The sequence below is a fragment of the Alosa alosa genome, chromosome 11 (assembly GCF_017589495.1).
Source record: "Alosa alosa isolate M-15738 ecotype Scorff River chromosome 11, AALO_Geno_1.1, whole genome shotgun sequence".
Classification (NCBI taxonomy): domain Eukaryota; kingdom Metazoa; phylum Chordata; class Actinopteri; order Clupeiformes; family Clupeidae; genus Alosa; species Alosa alosa.
The window spans coordinates 4,424,308-4,446,539 of record NC_063199.1 but is presented as its reverse complement, the minus strand read 5'-3'; the positions used below and the strand labels follow the sequence as shown (position 1 = coordinate 4,446,539).

Below are 22,232 nucleotides of genomic sequence, written 5' to 3'. Positions count from 1 at the left end.
TGGAATGGTGTGTGTGTGTGTGTGTGTGTGTGTGTGTGTGCATGTATGTGTTTATGTGTTTATGTGTGTGTGTTTGTGTGCGTATGCCTGTGTGTGTGTGTGCGTGCGTGCAGGTGAGTGTGTGTGTGCGTGTGTGCATGTGAGTGTGTGCGTGCGTGTGTGATGTGTGCATTTGTGTGTGCATGTGTCTTTATGTGTGTGTGTGCATGTGGGTGTGTTTATATATGTGTTTGTGCGTGTGTATGTGAGTGTGTGTGTGTGTGTGTGCATTTGTGTGTTTATGTATGTGTGTGTGTGTGTGTATGTGCATGTGAGTGTGCCTGTGTGTGTGTGTACGTGCGTGCGTGTGAGTGTGTGTGTGTGTGTGTTCGCATCTATGTGTGAGTGCGCGCCTGTGTGTGTTTGTGTGCGTGTGAGTGTGTGTGTGTGTGGGTGTTCGTGTGTCAATGTGTGCGTGTGTGTGTGTGTGTTTGTGTGTGTGTGTCTGTGCTTGTGTGTGTGTGTGTGTGTGGATGGGTGTGTGTGTGTGTGCATGTGAATGTATGTGTTTATGTGTGTGTGTGTGTGTGTGTATGTGTGTTTGTTTGTGTGCCTGTGTGTGTGTGCGTGCGTGCAGGTGAGTGTGTGTGTGTGTCTGTGCGTGCATGCATGAGTGTGTGCGTGCGTGTGTGATGTGTGCATTTGTGTGTGCATGTGTCTTTATGTGTGTGTGTGCATGTGGTTGTGTTTATGTATGTGTTTGTGCATGTGTGAGTGTGTGTGTGTGCGTGCATTTGCGTGTTTATGTATGTGTGTGTGTGTGTGTGTGTGTGTATGTGCATGTGAGTGTGCCTGTGTGTGTGTGTACGTGCGAGCGTGTGAGTGTGTGTGTGTGTTCGTATCTATGTGTGAGTGCGCGTGTGTGTGTGTTTGTGTGTGTGTGGATGTGTGTGTGTGGATGGGTGTGTGTGTGTGTGTGCATGTATGTTTTTATGTGTGTGTTTGTTTGTGTCGCGTGTGCCTGTGTGTGTGTGTGTGCGTGCAGGTGAGTGTGTGTGTGCGCGTGCGTACATGTGAGTGTGTGCGTGCGTGTGTGATGTGTGCATTTGTGTGTGCATGTGTCTTTATGTGTGTGTGTGCATGTGGGTGTGTTTATGTATGTGTTTGTGCGTGCATGTGTGCGTGTGACACGTCACACGTGTGTTTGTGTGTGCGTGCGTGTGTGTACAGAGAGAGTGTGTGACTGTCATGCCTTGTAGAAATGTAGCAAGTACATTTCAACATTATCGTCCTCTACCGCAGGGATTCCCAAACTGTGGTACATGTACTGTACCACCGGTGGTACACGAACCTCCACTAGAGGGTAATAATGCAGCTGTCATAATAAGTGAAGGGACTTATTCATTTGAGATTGAACTCCAACATCTTACTTCTGTTTTGACAAATGTACCATACATTATTGGAGAATGTTTAGTTTAGTTTTGTAAAAAGGGACAATTTATCTTTTATTATACTTATCGACCAAGTAAAAAAAAATAGTTGCAATTTCCAGGGAAAGAGAAAGAGATTAGGTGTGTTTGGGTGTGTGTGTGGTCAGCAGTGGTGTAGTCGAATTAGCTGTAGTGGGTATACTGCGTCGTCCTAGCCTGGTAAACAAAACTCATCCACAAAGTGAATAGAGTCTGGTCACTCACGACTGAGATTCCTTTCCAACACTTGCAGTGTGACAGGTGCTAACTTTGTCAGTCAAAATGGAAGGTTTGCCATAATTGACCTTGTTTGTCATTATGTTTATCAAAAACATTGCAGACAAACCTCTCAATACATATTTCATAAACAAAATAAGAGGACACCAGCATTATAAATGTGATGAAGTTTTGCACAGAGATAGAGTTATGTCTCAATTTTATCTTCTTTTTTCTGTGAAATGTTTTGGAGGCCCTGTCCTCTGATTTTATGACACCATGCACTGTAATAGCACTAAAAGACCACATGGTGGCAATGGTGTTCTATCACAAAGCTATATTCTGCAATGGCCAACTGGCCCAGTGCAAAATTTTCCCGTGACTGATCTTTGTTAAAATGGCGCAGGCCTTTTCAGCCTGAAGCACCGTTGTGTCACTGGACACATTTCAGCGCCACCGCACGTGCCATTGATGTGGTCTGATTTCACAGTTTTCAAATGCAACAGAATTTATATAGAGTAACAAACTTTCACACGGATAAATGTGTGATGTTCAAGTCAAGTCAAAAACAAGAACAAAACCTCACCATCTGCTGTTAATGCATACCGTTTTTGACGTCTAAACTTAGACCCTTAAACAGCAAATACGTCTACATCACAAGTGTGTAAAACATTATGATCTATTTTCACATAGGCTACAGTGGCATGTGACTGTGATGGTTTTTGATTCCGCAGACAAGCGAGTGTGGTCTTCTCAGCTTCGAGTTCAGAATTGTTTGGAGCACTTTTTCAGTGCCACGGGGTGATGACATGACAGATTAAATTTGCATGCGGAGCACCATAAGTGCAGTCCGCTGTTTGGAACAGATGTGAGGGTGCCATTGCCCACTGCAGTAAGAAAACATGGGTGTTAGTGCTTTCTCTTCTTCTCTTATCTTAAGGACCCAGCTGTTTTGATCAAACCCCTTTAAACAGAATATCTGCATCTTCCATATAGTATATCATAATATTCAAACATCCTCCAGTTATCTCTGCTGTTCTTTTCTGTTCAGTTAATCATTTGGTATTTTGTCAGACATGCTACACTGGCCTACTTAGTGTATGACAGACTCCTGATGGCTTTCATTGTGGAAATATCACCAGGGAATTATGAAACAGAGCCAGGTGTCAGAGTGATTTCTGTTGTTGTGATTTGCTGTTGTGTGCTGTTTCCTTCTACAGTATCTGTAGTATTTGATTGGGTTACAACAGTGATCTCTTTTTCAGTCTTTAAAATAATTGTATAAATGTATGTACACACATTGTAATGTGTGTATGTGTGTGTGTGTGTGTTTGTGTGTGTTTCTGTGTGTGTGTGTGTGTGTGTGTGTGTGTGTGTGTGTCTGTGAAAGTCAATCAAGAAGAAATACAATCAATAGAATGCAGGGAATTACGCAGTCATAAAGAGAGGGCATATTCCATATTCTGTGTGTGTGTGTGTGTGTTAATTTCCCAGGGCCCCAGTGATGGAAAAAATATTCCTACACCTCTCTTCTACCTTGCTAGCATATGCCATGGAAAGACTACATTCCAATGTCGTTAGCATTGCAGCTAACATATCCAAACACTCAATCATCAAGGTGAATAAAGTTCCCATTGACACCAAACTGAAACATTGCTGGGTGAGTGAGCAAGTAACGTTTGGCTAAGAAACCTTACTTTAACTGGCAAGCTAGTGTCAACTACCTATTAGACCGATTCCTTACATTCTACACAAATGTAATGCTAGTGCATTTTGTGCATCAGTAGTTCAAAGTGGATTATTTCCATGCAGTGGTAACTATATTCCCCAGAAATGGTGTTATTTGTTACTCTTCTACTCAACAACTAAATCCAAATGCAGCACAGAAAAATAAATTAAAAACTGTGCATGTCTGACTCGTGCATTGTTGTTTCACTAAAGAGCAGTGTGGGTCTGGGGTTACATTATTTTCACTCATGTTTGTTGCCAAAAATGATGCCATTCATATGGCAGCACAGATGAGTTCATTTAAGCATCTTTGATTTGTTTTTAGGTGTTGTTTAATGTTTACTCATTGTCCTGCATGCTTTGTAGCTTGTCAGCATTTAACTCTCACTGCATGGTTTAAGCTTCTTTGTGTGAGAAATGGCTTGAGCAAGAATATCTGTTTATCATTGTAAATTTTGGATGTCAGAACTGTGATGACAGTATTGTATGCTGGGAGTTTGAAATTAATCTTAGCGCCACAAAAACATTTATATGTCACTTAAATGGCATTCATTACTTCTAAGGAGATTTCTGAAAGATGTAAGGCGCTTATTATTTACACTGCTGTGATAACAGTCCTTTTGGACCACTAACAATTCAGCCAGTATAATATTATACCACTCATCCTTTCTTAGACCTACTCCCTCAAAGATTGTCAATTGTGCAAGATGACTCTGCATGACAAGAAGGCTTAAAGTTTTCAACTGTCAACAAGGATACTAAAAACATTATTACATTCCAAGTCATCGAAATACCATGTACTGGTTTACAGTTCATAATCTCTGCTTTCAATTATATCTTGAGAGAAAATGATTGAAATCTTCTTATCTTTTTCATTATAATTTGACTTTGGAATTATGCAGTCTTTTTGATTTACGTTTCTTTTCTGGAAACATTTTACATGTAACATAAACCTTGAAAATTAATTCAAGCAAACTCTGAATAGAAAAGGTCCCACATTTTGACCATTTTTTTTTTAATGAAATATTGAAGGCTTGATGATTAATTAATCAGGAATGTCCACACTCTGTTGAATGTTTTGAATTATTTAGTTTGATTTAAAAGCACCTGAATGAAATTAGGACCTCTGACTGGTGAAGTCTTTTAGTAGAAATACATGAGGCCCGATGTATGTATGGTCTGGTTTTGTATCGTATGGTCTGTGTTCTCCTCTGAAAGTGTGAAAACATACAATTTGGAGAAAGAGAAAGTGAGCTAGAGAGGGTCTGTACATCATGTGACCCCATACAGAATATATGATAAGAAGCCATTCATTTATTTATTTATTTCCCAAATACATACATCAAACTGAGCATACATATCATCACATACTTTATCTTTTAGTTCTGTAATATCCTCTAACAGTATCAGCCATAAAACCGCCAGCAAAACCCCAAAACTTAAACAGATAATGAGTGAAATCAGGAAGAGAGATGAGGGTCGAATCTAGAGATGACCAAGGGGGAATGAAGGCCATATCAAACAAACTAGAGGGGAAAACTCTAAACCAGGCAACGTCAAAGTCATCTATCATATCATATTCTTGCTTTTCTTCTCTCCAAACCATTAAATCTGCTGAGATTCCTTAATTCATTCATTATAGTTTCAAAAATTGAGCAGAGGGGGGCGAAGTCATAGCTGGGTCAGATCTGCACCTGAAAGGATTGAGGAGAGGTGACGGACAAGGGGAAGGACTTGTTTTTTTTTGTGCTTCTCCGTGCACATTCATTCAAAAATCATGGAGGGGGGTGCCCGGAACATGCACATGGTTACAGTCGTCGGGCAGCTGGAAGTGGGTGAGAGAGAAGACGGTCATGTCTGACAGGGTCATGGGTCAAAGGTCAACAGGAAGAGGAAGTTGAGCATGCCGCGTTCACAGCATGGGCTCCCGGCATAGGACAATCTCCAGCTCTGAGCGGTACAGCTTGCCGCCGTCGGACAGCGCCATGATGCTCTTCTTGTAGCCAGACATGTTCTTAGTATCCACCTCCTGTGGAATTATGAGACATGCACATTATCATATAAATAATACACAACTTGTGTTCTATTTCAAGCACTGCACAGGGCAGCCTTAGCCATTCCCCTTCATCTTTAAAGATATGAGCAAATACAGTGTAGGGCTTTTGTTCTTTGATGGGAAAGAGGTGCGGGTCCTTTCATTTCTGCCTTCCAGCTTACCTTTTTGTTCTTCTCATAGAGATCTTTCAGAAGAGCATCCAGCTCCTGCTCATCAATGTAGCCATTTCCATCCTATCAAGAAATACAATCATGTTCAGAATCAATCTCAATCAAGGTATTGTAGATATAACAACATATTACTATTTGTCTCAACATGTAGTTGATTGTTTGCCATGTATGGCTGTTGTCACTTGTCACACTTAACATATTCATAACAGATAGAAAGACTAGCATTAGGCTACCAGTAAACACAGAGGGGAAAGGGCATTAGAGATCGCCAGTGCAATTTTTTGGTGTGCGTGCCATCAAGCATTGTGCTTTTTTGTGTGTTTTTCAACACTCTGCACATTTTATTTCTGGCACTGTAAGCCTTGTTAGTGCTCAGTTGACCTGCTGCATTTTGCACTGTGCTCGCTATCCTTGTTTTTAAACCCACGATTCCATACTGGTGACAGCAGATAGTTGCTGAGTTGGAGGGGGTGGGGGTTGAAAGAAATGCTTAAATAATTATGCTCGTAAATGTTAGCATTTGACACACATCATATGTGCACTGTCTACAGTTCATTTATAATTGAGACACACACATTATGTGTGTACCCGGGATCAGAGCAAGCCTCTTGTCAACAGCATACACACAGGAAGGTTGATTTAAAAGGCTCATTACTTGGGTCAAGCATTCCTTTTTAAATGTATATTCTGGAACACCATTAGTTAAAAATATTTGTATTTAGCTTTCAAACTTCTACTAGTGGACACATAGATACAGATATTGGCAGATATATCAGTAGACAATTCTTATACAGCTACCAGAGGGAAATCAGTTTAAAATTATAATTTGACAAGCTATGGGAAAAATCCCAATTTACTTTTGGATTAAATCTAAAATGAGCAATTTGATTAATTGTTGAGACTCTGATTTTGATTACATTTGGACACTACTGTTAATTGCACTTTGTCTGATAACTTCCAAAATGATTGCATGAGTCTCTTCGGACATTCCTTCCAGATGGAAGATGAATAAATACTTGAGAAAAATCCTCGTCCAGTCCTCATTATGTTTGAGTTTGTGGACATGCAGCCTATTTGCCTTGACACAAAAGCAATGAATGCGAAATGCTTAGCTGAAGAAAAAAAAAGATTGCCAATATGTGCCGTTTGTTTTGTATAACAAATAAACACGCCATGAAGCATAGACGGCTGGATGTTGTTATTTAGCGTGCCGTCAGTTTTGCATTTTGGGATTGTGTTGATCATGGACCAATTGCCACCCAAATGACTGAGCTGCTCCTGCTGAAGGACGGGCACTAAGGAGGAGGACAGGTGCAGGGTGTCCGCTCATTTCCCTGCGCAGATGGGTGGGAACACCTCTTGTTTGCATGCACACAACATTCACAGGGGTGAAGGGAAATTAGAAATAAAATCCCTTATATCTGTCCATTAATCCTTGGCAGAGACCAGGATTTGCTTCACCTGCTGTGTATGGGATTGAGGCTTGTAACTCAAGAGTTGTGTCTAGCATTAACACACTAACACATTTCTATCAGTATAATAGTTGTCTTTTGTTATGTGTACCTTGTCGTAGTATGTGAATATGGCGTTGAATTGCTCAGAGGTCAGTTTAATGCCCTGTAAAACACATACACATAATAAAACAATTACTGTTTAGTGAACAAATGGTTGCAAACCATGAAAAGGCACACACACACACACACACACACACACACACACACACACACAGACACACACACACACTATTGTCATGAGCTATACCTGGAACTTCAATAAGAAATTTTCTTGAACAGGTAGAAGCCTGTGAGACAAGAGTAATGAACAGTTATTCAAATGTTTCAGTTCTAGTAATTTGTACCAGAAAAACAAATACATATACAGATTCTTGCACAAAACTGCACTTTGTATAGAAGTGCATATTATTACAAAATGTAGTTAACTTGGTGATGTATATAGTATTTAGACGTACATGAAAAGCACATTGTCTACATTGTATCTAAAGTATCTTAATGCAAAAAAGGGGTCTAGATAGTCTGTGAAGAGCTCCTCAAAACAGATTACCTTGCCATCTCAGAGAGACCCAGCTTTCCATCTCCATTCAGATCGAACATCTTGAGCTAGGGGAGAGAAGACGAAAAGAGACAGTAGAATATGAGACAAATGAGAGGGGAATGCAGACAAGAAGACAAGATGAAGTACAAAAGGATAGAAGATAAATGATGGTAAAAAAATGAGAGAGAGAGAAAGAGAGAGAGAGAGAGAGAGAGAGAAAGGGAGAGGAGAATTATCATATTTGGATATACACAAGCATGTCCCTTCATGTAAGTAGACCAGTCTCACTGAATGAGCAGGAGAGACACAGAAGCTCACAGAAGACCACAGAAGCTCACAGATTAGGCCACAGAGTGCTTCTTTAAGTACCACGACACTGTGGTCATTTGTGGATGTGCATAGTTGACTGCATGTGTGCATTTCTCAACTAAAGTTTTTTGTGCAGTTTTGGCCAGAGGAACTTTTCAGTGATGCTTCATTAATAAGGGTCTTTACGCATGAAAGGTTTTCTCCAGTGCTTGCATAACAGTTGGTAATAAACCATATTTGGCCTGCCCCGAAGTTGGATATAGACAGATAATTGGTCACTCTTCTGACCTGAAAAAGGTCAAATGTTCAATTAAAGAATATGGAAAACACATCTCTGGAATAATTCAGGCAATGTCTCTACAAATTATTTGGAAATTCAGCAACATTGCTTATATATCAACAACATTCAGTGAACAATATGCCCTTACTTTCTCAGCAAACAAACCAGTAAACACTATTTGTACATGAACTGCATGACATCAGCTCAGCCTAAGGCTCCAATGTTGTTTTCTTGCCTCAGTAAGTCTTTCATATACTGGGGTACTGCACTTGAAACAGCATTTGCCTTTTCACACCAATGCACTGTCCATTCTGTAAGTGCCTCCATCACTTGATTACATCTTTACTCATTAAGGTTGACCCTTTGTTTGCTGGCCATTCTATAGTTGTGCAACACCACGAGTTTCTCATGTTTTTGTGCTCCAAATGTGTTTTTGCATGACAAAACAGTTTTCTTTTCTTTTTCTTTTTTTAAATGCATCCTCAGTTATGCAACTGGATTGTCTTGTGCTGACAAAAATTCGGGTCAAGTTGCAGGCCTTGAGGAGTAGCCATATGCCAGCACAGCTGGGCTGGGAACAAGCAACCCGCAGGTCATCATGTGCCTTTGCCCATTTGTCCACTCGAGAGCCACCAGCACAGCAGCACACAGCTCCCTGGTCTGCCATGGCACTTACGAAATTATATGCCACTTACAGATAATAACTACCTTTATGTGCTGTACTGTCAATTCCCCTGTCTACAATTTGCTGATCCATACGGGCCTGACAGCCTGCAAGCAAAATGCACTGTGCTGGGAACTGACGTGGGGATTTTGTGGGCCGCATTAGAATGATAACATTGGTTCAACCTTGAGATTTCTGAGGTGGAATGGCCTGCTGTTCATGAATAACCCATGAGGAACTTGCATAATAGCTCCTAAAGTGGAATTTATTCTGAGAATCTTTTCTCTCTCTCTCTCTCTCTCTCTCTCTCTCTCTCTCTCTCTCTGTCTCTGTCTCTGTCTCTCTCCTTCTATGGGACCAAATGTTTGGCTGGAGGTGGTGGACACAGACGCGCCTCGGTGTGTTGATGGTGTTCAACGTGACGTTTTTAGAAAGGCTGAAGTTTTGAGGTGACTCACTATTGTCTGTGTGTACTCGTGCAGCTTCTGGTCATCATAGTGTCTGTTTGCCTTCTTCAGCAGGTCGGAGAGGAAGCCCTATGGAGAGAGAAGAAGAAGAAGAAGACAAAATGGTACTGCTGCTGAGATTAATCTTTGTCACTTGAGTGATTGCTCTGCTGCGCCAGTGTTTTGATTTCATCTGAAGTAATGTGGACATGACCTTGCACTAAGCAAAAGTAGATTCATTAGCGCAATTTGACTTGGGTCACTCCACTAGCCCCAGAAGCAAATACAACAAATGACCCCCCCTCTCTGCTGCTGAAAAGCTTCATGTTTTGTCTTGTGGAGAAGGCTATAGAGCGGAATAAGAAAGAAGGGTCCTGTTAAGAGCTTCCTGTGGCTTTCCTGTACATACCCAGATGGAGTCATTTGTGATGTTCTCATCCACTGGCAGTGAAAACATTAATCATTTACATGGCTTCTGTCTGCCTCACAACATCAGCACAGAATAGCCTGATTTAGCAGAGCCCAGGTGGAAAGGAGGGGCATGAAGACTAGATTGATTCATTGTGCTAAAGACATTTTATTCAATCTCTTTGTTCATTACTAACAAGTGCATATTTCATCAGTTCATGCTACATGAATAAGAAAAATGGGCAATGTTTCAAAGGCTAGTCAGTTACTTTGAAATGTAGACTGTTAACGTATGTAGTATATACATCAAGCAGACTGTCACAGCTGAGGGTGATACATAATGGAAGAAGAATGTTCTTGGGTTTGGATTGGATGGGTTGTTCTCTTTCTCAACTAACTCATTTGGTAGGCATGGAACACTAAACTACCCTATGCAGTCTGTGTGATACACCATGCCATCCACAGAGGTTATGTAATAGCAAATGAGAGTTAAATGTAAATTTGTAAACACATAGAAAAATAACAAAAATCTCACCTTCAGTTCATTCGCTTCAATGTAGCCACTACGATCTGTATCGTACCTTCGCCAGGCCTATGCACAGAAAAAAAGAGCCAGAAGAAACAGCTTTGCTTTGTGTGTTCACACAGCCTATGTGACAATCATGAACATTGCTGTGCTGTTTTTACTATCCACAGAGAAAGATCTAGCTTGAAATATGCTTGGCACAAGTCACAAACCATTCCCAGCTATGCGAGTAACATGAGAGGAAAGTTTTTTTTTTCCATCTGACAAGATTGCATTCATGGGACAAAATGTGCATATTGAAACCCAGGAGGGATAGCGAAGAGGCAGCGGAAAGATGTCTGTTAGACAGGGATGGGGGAAGGGAGCGATGGGGAGAGAATAGGAAGGAAACAGAGAGAGAGAGAGAGAGAGAGAGAGATGGAGAGAGAGAGAGATGGAGAGAGAGAGAGAGATGGAGAGAGAGAGAGATGGAGAGAGAGAGAGAGAGATGGAGAGATGGAGAGAGAAGGGAAATCATTTCCAATTTGTTTATTCCTTATTTGTCCAGTTTTACTCCCGGTAATCACACCAGATTTTTTCATTACACTTTTGAACGTTTTCCTATTTGACCCCCCACTACACATTGTGAGAAGACAAGGAATGAGAAATGCCACTTAATTAATGTTTTAATCTTGCAGCCGTCCCTGTTTCCAGCAAAGGCTCTTATCAAAGATAGATGCCCTGCCATTCCAGGTCTGTGGAGGATTACAGCGGCGCATCTATAATATATTACTCTGAAAATAGAAGTTTGTACTTCCTCATTCTATCCTTTTAAGAGGTTCTCCAAGTAGTGCGGGATGATTAAGAGTCTTCTCTCTCGCTCGCCCATCTCCCATTCTCTCTTTGCACTCAGCATGACAACATACCGCAGACAGCCGAGAGAATCCCCAGTACAGATAATCAAACACTTTGAGGCTGCACAGAGATTTAGCCGGATGAAAACGTCAATATCTGTGAGAGCGGGAATCTCCAGCTCCTGGAGGCGAAGGTTTTTGTGGGTATAGTGCTGGAGCGCTGGGGTGTGATGCTGATGGAAGGCTGTGATGTCAGCAAGCCTCTGACCTCAATACTCTGATTCTCCCACCACTTTGACCTGAGCAAGTTTTTAGTTTGTGGAGTTTTGGCATGTGATGAAGCAGTTTGCTGTTCAAATATTAAATGATCGAAAGTTCTTCTGATGCAATAGCATCAGTAATTTCTCTGTACAGCATCCAGGTATATGTAATAAATGTGTAATAACACTATCCAAAGGTGTATGTATTTGCACATTTGCAACTGCACTATTACTTGGTAGGTTGACTTTGACTCTACAAAACAACTGTGTGGTTGTGTCACGGTTGTTGTACACTACCACAAAACGTAAGCTTTGTTTTCCGTCATGTCCTCTTACAGACCTGGGCATTTTTTATCCCCGCATGGTTTATCTGTTACGGTACATGGGCAAATTTCTCTACTCACAGCCATGAATTCAGTGCTGGAACCGACAAACTGTCTGAAACAGAGCAGGAAGTTCTCTTCTGTGGGCAAGATCTGAGCCAGCTAGAGGAGACAAAGAGAGGGAGAGAAAGCAAGGCAAAGACATCAGACAGTTAGGTTCCACATCTTCATTGGGAACACAACCGGTAGGTATGGGGTTGGGGGTGGATTGCTTTAAAGTGTTGCTTTAAATAAAAACTAAGGTTGACCTTCCTGATAGGGCATTAAAAAGCACATCTCACCTCTGACATCTCAATTCTCCCATCTTTGTTCTGGTCAAATTTCTGCATGAACTCTTTCATCTTCTCTTTGAAAGAGGCGTTTGTTGGGTCCTAAAAACGTGCAAGCACAAGGAGATGAGCTTACTCATTGGATGACTGAAGCGTCAACAAACAGTGGCATTGCACAACAAATCTCATCTCAAATCACATGCTGCTGAACAGCCAACAGCAAACAATTCTAGGCAGACCGTACCCCCAACTGAAAGTCCTTTGCATTACTGCAGTAGGGCAAGGTATCTGATTGCACAGCACTTGTAGCTACGGGGCACAAACATCTCTCATATTTCTTTGTTATCCACAGAGGGGTTACGAGAATATGATTCACAGCTCTCCTTCCAAAATAAAGCATTACAAGCCATCTGTCTCAGCCGAAATGTCTGGGGATGTCTTCTTCTGCTGCTTGACTTTTTCTCATTTAGAAATTGCTTAAGCAATTTGGAAGGAATGGTCTTAGGCTCTTCAGATGCTGTTGCCATTTGCTTGGCTGAAATATCTTGCAGGCCTGTCATGAGCGCCGCATTAATCTACTTGTGCATAAACAACATGACAGACAGCCCCTTCCCCAAAAAAGGAGGCGTTGCTTTAATCACCCGTGTGCATAATTTACTTGGGGACTGGAGACTGGATGAATTTTGTTCAGACTACATTATGTTGTTAGGGTCCTTCAGTTCCATTTTGGCCCCATTCATTCATAAGCCATTACAGGTTATTGCACTAACTTTAATTATGCCAATGCATTTCTGTAAGCCTTTCATCTTCCTTCCAGACATAACAAGAAAGAAAGGTTACAACATAACTGACTTTCAAGCCATACTTCATTATTTGATCCCCTGTGAAGTACATGCACTGGTGTCAAAAACAAACAAACATTGTGACCTTTGTGGAGAGCTGTAAAGTGAATTGAAAGTGTCCAGTGAATTTCAAAATCCTCCAATTGTTTTATTGTTTTGTTTTCTTTCATACTTTACTCTCAGTAATCAATCATCAACCAACTTCATTTCTTGTGCTAATTATAAAAACAAAACACTGTTTTCTGCTCTTGAGGCACTAGATGCCAATTAAACGGCCAACACAGTCTAGTTTTGTTTCACAAGGCCAAATATTCAACAGCATAAAGTTATACTGACAGGAGGGAAATGACTGATTCAGTGTCAGACTACACTACTGTATGACCCATTTAATGCAAACAGGATGAGTTTGTGTTCACATAAGCCAACACTAATTAAAGTAGCATATGGATATGTTTACTATGAGAATCTTATAGTGTGTCTAGTGCATTAGCGTGTCACTTGCTCACCACTCCAGCTCCTCTTCGTGCAAGCTCCATTTCACTGAAGAAGTTCTCCAGCTCCTTACCTTCAATGTATCCATTCCCTGTGATACAAGTGAATAAAGTCACACACAGTATACACTTCAAAGCTTCTGTAACACCTCAGTGCATCGTCCTTCCCTCTCTCTCCATCCCATCTGTCTTCCTAGGCCTTTCTTGGGCCCTTTATGATTGAGAAATGTTTGAGTGACGAGCTAAGTAGACGGCTTGATTGGATTGTGTCTCTGAGCCTGTACAAAGCTGGCTAACTCGTCGACTTGACAAGGGCTTGCTGGCGGCCACCCAAACCTGGGGAACAGCTTAATTAAAACTCTGGACGGCTGTTCATGCCAAACTGCTTTCAACTTTCTTTTGCTCTTTTTTTTTTGCTTTTAATTGGAGACTCATTTATTTTAGGGAGAGATGAGAGGAGAATCATGAGGCCAGACACTGCTTTAGAAAAATGGAACTGGTGTTTCCGGCCCTGTTTCACAGATATTACCATCTGTGGCCAATTTCCATGCCAGGAAATTGTGCTTTGTGTTTGTGTATGGAAGAGTGTTTGTGTTTGTATGTACATTTCAAGGTCTCTCTCTCTCTCTCTCTCTCTCTCTCTCTCTTTCTCATACGGTTTATATAATGTATGCCAATATAATGGAATGTAAGGTATTGCTCAAAAAAACAATGATAAAAAGTGGTGCTATGTAGATACAGTTTGGGGGTTGGGGTGGTGGTACAGTACAAATGTCATTCTATTTGATATTTAGTCCCCACCAGCTATGAAAGGTCTTTCAATCAAATTCCTTTGGTTAGTTAATTTGCCTCTGGACCCAACTGCCATTCACAAACAGCAAGGAACACATCATTGAAAGAGAAGACTTTCAGTCTGGTATTTACAATAAGGAGGGCATCATGTATGTTGTTATCAGGGAACCTTTAAAAATGACCGCTTTAACATGCAATCTGCCTGTTTCAAGCACAGATGGAAAATCATCAGATTTGTTGTTTACAATCACAACATGACAGATGATGTTTTAGTTGAGACATGAATGGATTTAACCATTAAGGCCTATTTTGACACCCCCCTATTTGAATTGTATTCTTCCAATCTGTTTGAACTGAACTTTTTTATTTTAACCATCTACTTTACCTTGGTGATGAATGTCATAATATACAATTCATTCCCCTTTGAAAAAAGTACACACTTGTGTCATTAGGGGATCCTTTATTCTCTGGCTTCTGGAAAATTATTCATATTACTAGTATGCATAAGAATGATGAATGCATCTAGTCCATACCATTAATCTGAATACTATAGATTAATACATTAATGAATAAATCTGAATACATGACATTGCTCTCACAATTAGAAACGTAATTCAGTTGCCATTAATTTAAAATGCACAGGCCTACATGATATTAATGTTAATCTATGGACTAATGCTAATTATGTTTTTGAGGGAGCAGCTTGGCTCAAAAAAACTTAAAATATCAACTGCTGACAATATGATAAGTACACACATGCAATCCTGTCATCCACTCTACAATGATCAACACGGTCTGATCTGTAAATTTACAATGCCAGCTGAACACAACCAATTGGCCAATTTGGTCCTTACTTACATTAGTTTTAAAGCAATACGTCTGTTTAATTCCAGTAATATATAGGTCTAGAGTATAACATGCAATAGAATATTCAGGACAGTTATATAAACCAATAAATATTTCCATCATCCTGTCTATAAACCAATAAATATTTCCATAATAGGAAATACTGTTCCTCATTCTGTTAACCTTTGGTGTCAAATGGCCGCCTTTCCCCCTACCTGCTGTATGGGAACACCATACTACTTTTGTGGGGGAGAAACTGCTGACATGCCCCATGTGATTAGATTGATAAACAATTTATGGATAAGATGCATGCACTGCCAGAAATGTTCAACATGTTCATCCTACAGGATTTTTTCTCAATCTCCTATGAAATCTCTTTTTGTTTATCCTCTTGCATCATTGAAGTAGTCTATGGAAAAAAATGAAACTGTGGATGTATAGAACTGCGCACATGTAAGCCTACACTAGTCTATATGGAACAAAATGTATATTTGAGATCGACTGTTCATGTATTATCAATATTCTCATTATCACATCATACATAGCAGTATTTATATCACTGAATATCTACAATGTTTTTCGGAACCTGAATGGATGCCGAGGGAAGGGATGGCTCAACTCACAGTCTGAACCAAGGATAGCCTATACAGATACGATGGGACAGATTTGTCCGCAGCCTGATCACCATCACCTCTCTATCAAAGTGCTAACAAGAAAGTGTATTGTATTCAAATGCAAAAAACATTATATATCACATGTGTAAAGTGCCAACCTGAAGCTCCCTTGAAGCCGTTCCAGTGCTCTGTTCTGTCAAATTGTAATTTGACGACACACCACAGCAAACTCCCTAAACTCCACCTGATAGTGTCAAGTGGATGGAAATGGTCTAAACCTCGCAAGTTTAAAACAAACCTGTTTGTTAGAAATACGATTACTGATGGCATGACTGATCTTTCCAAAGAAACTAGCCATCCATTTTTACGCACTGGAATATTCAAGCGGATATATCTAACCCACACTAGTCTGTAACCATGGCTAGTATACGGATCCTGGTAAACCAACAGTTGCAGCCCCCACTGAACCTTCAACGCACTTCAAATCTTGTCGTCCCGGCACCATTCATTCACCGAAAAGATGAAAAACTAAAGAAAACAAACAAAAAACATAGCAAAACAAGTTGTCCCTAAACAACACAACAACAGTTGTCGGCGAAATAGGTCATGTTGATTCTGCCTAAACGGAATGTCATGAAGTTGGGGCGTATGTAAACGTATGTCCATATGGATTTAAATAAAGTGAATAAAGAATTGGTTAACAGTTGACCGCACTGACCACCAAGAACAAATAAGCAACGTCATTCAAAAAAACAGAAAAAGTGTAAGCTATAACTTATTTATAGTCATAACTAAATATCAGGTTTCTTTCTATCAAAGAAATGGTATCGTACGGGAAGGACGGGGAAACAGGCATTGGGTAGACACACCCATGCCTCCTTACAGTAGTTGTGATGCGCACTTTGGTGGACCACTTTTCACTACCATAATACTTCTATAATCCTACACAATTCTTTCAATTGTCTCTATCAATCTCTGACTCGCACGTTTTAAATAGCTTTAGCCTAAACTTCCTGGATATAACCCACATTTTATTTTCGCGTTTTTCTCCATCACATCATTTCACCTCAGTGCTGAGGGTCGAAGCTGGCATATCACGTTATACATAGTGAAAACGCCACCCATGCATTAGAACATGGTTTTGGCATGTGTTCATAATGAAACGTTAGTAAAGCAGTATCTTATTGTGATAAAAATGCATATTAATACGAAGAGCAAATACAGAGCACAGAAACACAATTCATTTACACATTTCACAATTCAACTGATTTGAAATCAACTGTAATAATATACAGGGAAAAACACTTTCCAAATGTGTCAGGGCAACCCAAAAGGACTGGGTTTCTTCGTTCCTTCCCTTTTTGTCTACACTTACAGTTTTGCTGTGTTTCACTCAAACGCGCTCAAGAAAACTGGCGTGCGTAATGGGAAAGGCTCCTTTGGATAACTTTGTATCCTACACTCACCATCCGTATCGAAGTGATTCCAAATGTCCAGAAACTGGGATGCGGTGAGCTCCGCAATATGAAAGTATGGAGGGTGGCGCTGTCCCTTGTTTGCCATGTTGTTGATAACTATCCCCGTGGATGCGCTAGAAAATCCCGAGTGAACTTTTACTCAGCCAGACTCCGATTCTCACTGTTCCCCCCCGTGCGCTCAAACCGCGCTTTTAAACGTCTGCAATGCTTACAGTCCCTCAGAACTCCTATAGGGGGCGCAGTGGCTCTAGTGGATCTGCATTCATTCATTCCCTCTCGCAGCCCTGCTCTTGCGCCTGCTGATGCGAGGATTCCCGCCTGGATGCGGGTCTTCCCCCTCCATGCGCAAAGAGATGCTCAGTACCCCGAGTGCTCTAGAACATCGCTGGATGGACCAGGGCTTCTGATGTAGATTCTGTCATCCATGAAGTGTTTTATGAACGTCAGACAATTATGTAAATCACTGCTTACAGCGAATGGCAAGAAACAGCATTGTTTTTGCAGGCGGAAAATTATAACAGGCGCCTCCCGCTTGTCAATGGTTGTCACCCAGCACATGTCTGATAAGCGTGCATTATTTGGGTGGCAGTCAGTTATGATCAGCAACCTCACGTGCTTTTGAGTTTGTCAAAAAGTAATGTGTTAGAGATGGTGTTGGTTTATTTGAAACCTATGCGACCGTATCAGCAGCACCTCTCGGGTGCGTTCGTGCTCAGTCATCTGTAGAACGCACAGTACCCGCAAAGCCCTTGGTGATACGGTTAATTATCTTACTGCAGCCGTGCGTTCAGACTGCTGCTGCTTTTTATGAAGGAAAGCCAGGAAACCAGCGCCCACAGAAGAGTAATGTCCACATACCATAGGGACTCAGGCACCCCAGTAATTATCATCTGCCTGGAGCTGAGCGACTGCCAGGGGCCGGTGCACACCACACGCAATAGGAAAGAGTGTGTGTGTGTGTGACGTGTCAATTACAAGTGTTTCTCTGAAATGACTCATGCAAGACCAGATTAATTATAAAACCACATACTAATCACATTTCAGACGTCCCTCTGAGAGTGACTAGTGATCCTGACAGGCCAGAGTCTACCCCGAAGACCAATACCTTTGAAACTCATTGTAAACAGCCATTTCAGCACTATGTTTGATTAGTTTTCTTCAGGCCAGCAGGTGGTAAGTGTTGCAAGAATGTGACAGTCGGAAACGCTTGTAAGTAGATACAGTAGATGTATCGACATTTTCCAATTCATTTGGGGGGGCAACCAGGAGTGGACCAATTCACTCCTTTCACACCATTCAACATTCTAAACCAAACTACACAAAACATCATCATATCATCATACCTGCACAACCACGGTTGCCGGGGAAACAGTCATTTACTAAATATTTTCTAACTTTGGATGTAAATGAAGTGTTGGTATTGGAATGGTGATACAACATTAAATGGGCTAATTACATAGGCCTATAGAATTTATTCTAGTTAACAATTGTTTAGTTTGTGATTGTATCTGCAAGTGGTTATTTTGGACAGCGGTAAATGATAGGTTATTGTAGTATAACAATTTGTCTTTATATTTGTCTTTATATTGAGGAGACATTTTGAGCATAGTTGAATATGGGGGGGGGGGGGATTCTTGAAGAACCTTTGACATTTTGAATTGCAAACAACAACAGGCATTCTTCAGTTCCTCTACAAGCTAGTGTTTCACCTTTAAAGTCACCTTGTACCCCAACAACACTTTGACACAGTTGCCCTTGAAGTGCATTTTAGGCACTTTCTAACGATCAGAGTTAATCCATCTCTCTGTGTGGACTGCACTGGCCCTAAGGTGAATTTCTCCAGTCAATCTGAAGGCAGAGACAAACTCGCCCATTCATGAAATCAGAGGCACTGTAAATCAATCCATACCAGAGAGTGATCTTTCACTCTATCTTTCATCTGTCTCTTTCTATTGCTTTCTTGCATCCCTTTCTTTATTCACAACTCTTTGTTGTAAAAACAGTTGTGACATGAGAGTTGCAGAGAGACATCAAAGTGCCAGACTTATAGTATGTTAGAGTAGTGGTCCTAAAACCAGCTTTATCTCTCAGTATGGCAAATGTTGTTCCATCTGGAGAAATATACTGTCATTTTGAAACAAAATTTGCATTTAAAGGATTGTCTTGCTGACCAAAAATGCTTGAACAATGAACAATTATCAGTGTCCATAAACACAATGGGAAGTCTCATCTTGTGAAGGCTATTGGCAAATACTTTCCTTTTGCTGCCACAAATCATATCTGAATGACATCCTTCTCATTCCTCTCATGGTGTGGGTAAGATATGCCAAGCTTACTGTGCATACAATCCGAGAGAGAAAGCACTCCAATAAGATTTGCAAAGTAGAAGTCAGTCAATACAATCTGCAATTGATAGTCAACTAATATGATCTTGAAGGGACAGTCAATCGATACAATCTGCCAAAGTCGTCACCTGGGTCTTGGCTCGGTACCAGCAGAACCGCTGCTGACAGCTTGATTCTGAGCTGCTGAAAGCCTTTATTCAGCAGAGATGTCCGAGTCCATTTCCCCAGCACATCTTGCTGTGCAATCAATACGCTCACTTCAAGTTTTATTGGCGCGGCAAGGACAGATGGATCATCATTTTAGGATGAGGGCTGTCACAATGCAGATGTGATTAAGCAGGTGACCTCTACACAGTGGAACGCTGCTTTCTGCGTCCCTTGCACTGTCCCCTGCTACACTCATACCATATCAACTGCCAGGCCCATAGCAGATAGCTGTTTCCCTTCATGTGTCTGTCTCCTTAATCCAAACAGCTGCTGAGGTTTGGGGTAGGATCTGGCCCAGACCCGGGCCTGGTTCAGGGCTACATCAGGGCCGCATGAGGGCCACATCAGGGCCGCATCAGGGCTGGATGCGCTGCTCAGCCAGTGGCTCTCTGGAGTGGATGTCTGTGTGTGTGTGTGTGTGTGTGTGTGTGTGTGTGTGTGTGTGTGTGTGTGTGTGTGTGTGTGTGTGTGTGTGTGTGTGTGTGTGTGTGTGCGTGCCTGCATGTGTTTGTGTGTGTGTGTGTGTGTGGGCGTAATTGGGGATTTCCTTTAATGTGCTTGGATGGTTAATACTGAGGTATCCCTCAGGTTTTCTTTCTTCTCCATGTACTCTCCCTTTGCCCTCTCTCGCCTGCAAACAGACTGAGGGGGGAGAACAGATTTTCTGCGAGATAGCCAGGAGAAAGAAGAGAGAGAAAATCAAGAGAGGCTCTCAATCAGCTGGAGGATTGCACCGTGCTGATTAGAGCAAAATGAAAAAGGAGAAAATAACAGGACTGAAGGGGGAGCATGTGGTGCAAGGGGATGTCTGGGGAGGAGAGAGAAGAAGGATTTGACTCTTGATCTAAAAATGGATTTTAATGTTTTTTTTCTGTGTGTGTGTGTGTGTGTGTGTGTGTGTGTGTGTGTGTGTGTGTGTGTGTGTGTGTGCATGTGTTTGTGAGTGTGTGTATGTGTGTGTGCTTCTGTGAGGTAGTTGTATGCCATGCCTAAAGTGACTGTATAGCACCCACCGCCAAAGCAACAATACATTCATTAATCATTATTTCATTTCCTCCCAGCTGATTTAATAAGCTTTGTGCTGCGCTTGGCTTTATTCCAAACTCAGAGCTTTTATCCCAGCAAAGACTCTGAAATGAGAAATGCTATGAAGAGAGGCTTGGTTTTGTACTAAACGCGCTGAATGATATAAATGAACACCGAGGCAAAATGGAATCCTGAGCCCCTCGGATGATTTAGAGGTACCTCCATTACAAGGTGTGTGTGTGTGTGTGTGTGTGTGTGTAGTGTGTAGTGGGGGTGGTGGCTGGGCGAGAAAGGGATGAGAGCGAGATAACGTGTGAGAGACAGAGAATAAGAAGTAGGAGGGACGGCGGGTAGCCTCCAAAACAAGGTCTGCTCTCCGTGCCATGTGTCCGGGTTTTTTAGCTCTGAATTATTCACGAGTCAGCTAGTCCCTAACTGCAGCACCGTGACCAGTGCAGTAACACAGCAATGGTAATGTTTTCATGTGGTTTTGTTCACTTTCTAGAGCTGTGTCAGCACACCAGCGTTGGTGGAGCACATTTAGGTTGAGGATTAATTTATATCCACCTGGGCATTTGACTTTGACCTGTCCCCAAAGGTTCAACTCAAGCGATTTCTTTGATTAGAGAAATGGAATTAGAAAGACTGAAGTCATTGCTATGGAGAAGAGCTGAGTGTGCCTTGGTAAGAGTTTGCATCCTACATTTAGACCTACAGTAGTTCTCATTCAACTTAAATGAAGAGTAAAACAATAGCTTTCCTTCATATTGTCAGTGATGATTAAGATATATCTATCTATATAGACTGACAGCAAGAGCAAATCCGGAGTTATAGGCAGTAACACTTCTCTAATATCTCTTACACACACACACACACACACACACACACACACACACACACACACACACACACACACACACACACACACACACACACACACACACACACACACACACACAGAGAGAGAGAGAGAGAGAGAGAGAGAGAGAGAGAGAGAGAGAGAGAGAAAGATTTCCACAACTGGTTGCTGATGCTACATTGATATGGAAGTTGTTTATTGTAAAAGATTTCAGTGGACTACTTTCTCTGTAGAAAAATGTCACTATACTGCTTCTGAGTAGTGTGATTTTGTTCTTTCAGGAGGGTCATGTGTATCAGGTATCACTGCAAATATGAATACATTTGAAGACATAAAGAACATCAGGCAGCAACTTTCCTCAGATGCTCAGAGGGCTGAAAGAGGGACTTAGTCCTTTTTTCGATAGCAGCCTGACTGAGCTCAGGTTTTCTTTGTGAATATTTCATAGGAGCACCTCCTTTCTGCTGTGGCTCTGGGATATCAATAATGAAGTGAGATGGCTCGTGCAGGAAGTCCATTCATTCAGTGAATTTATACCATACCATTTATATCATGTTATACCACACCATATATATGTGCATGTTTGCTCAAAAGTCATGAGTGATATCCTCAGACTGCACTATGCTTACAGTGGTCTTGGATGTATTTGTGTGTGTGTGTGTTTGTATGTAGAATGTGTATTAG

At 41.3% G+C, this 22,232-nt stretch overlaps 1 protein-coding gene across 1 annotated transcript; it reads right to left on the bottom strand.

Moving 5' to 3' along the window:
- Positions 1–4,686: 4,686 nt before the first annotated feature.
- Positions 4,687–17,301, bottom strand: calb2a (calbindin 2a). Its single transcript, XM_048258110.1, has 11 exons — positions 17,100–17,301; positions 13,397–13,473; positions 12,061–12,150; positions 11,801–11,881; positions 10,313–10,369; positions 9,382–9,459; positions 7,680–7,735; positions 7,380–7,419; positions 7,182–7,235; positions 5,610–5,681; positions 4,687–5,421 (listed from the first exon to the last, which is right to left on the bottom strand). Exons 1-11 carry the CDS (start codon positions 17,194–17,196, stop codon positions 5,305–5,307), a joined length of 819 nt encoding a protein of 272 aa, XP_048114067.1. The 5' UTR covers positions 17,197–17,301; the 3' UTR covers positions 4,687–5,304.
- Positions 17,302–22,232: the final 4,931 nt, after the last annotated feature.

What these genes read in the sequence shown, in the direction of transcription:
- calb2a (XM_048258110.1), bottom strand. Translation starts at nt 17,196, where the DNA reads ATGGCAAACAAGGGACAGCGCCACCCTCCATACTTTCATATTGCGGAG. An exon ending in TTGAAGCGAATGAACTGAAG is followed by an intron (nt 9,460 to 10,312) that starts GTGAGATTTTTG and finishes CTCTCTCCATAG; the next exon opens with GGCTTCCTCTCCGACCTGCT. An exon ending in GGTCTCTCTGAGATGGCAAG is followed by an intron (nt 7,420 to 7,679) that starts GTAATCTGTTTT and finishes CTTGTCTCACAG; the next exon opens with GCTTCTACCTGTTCAAGAAA.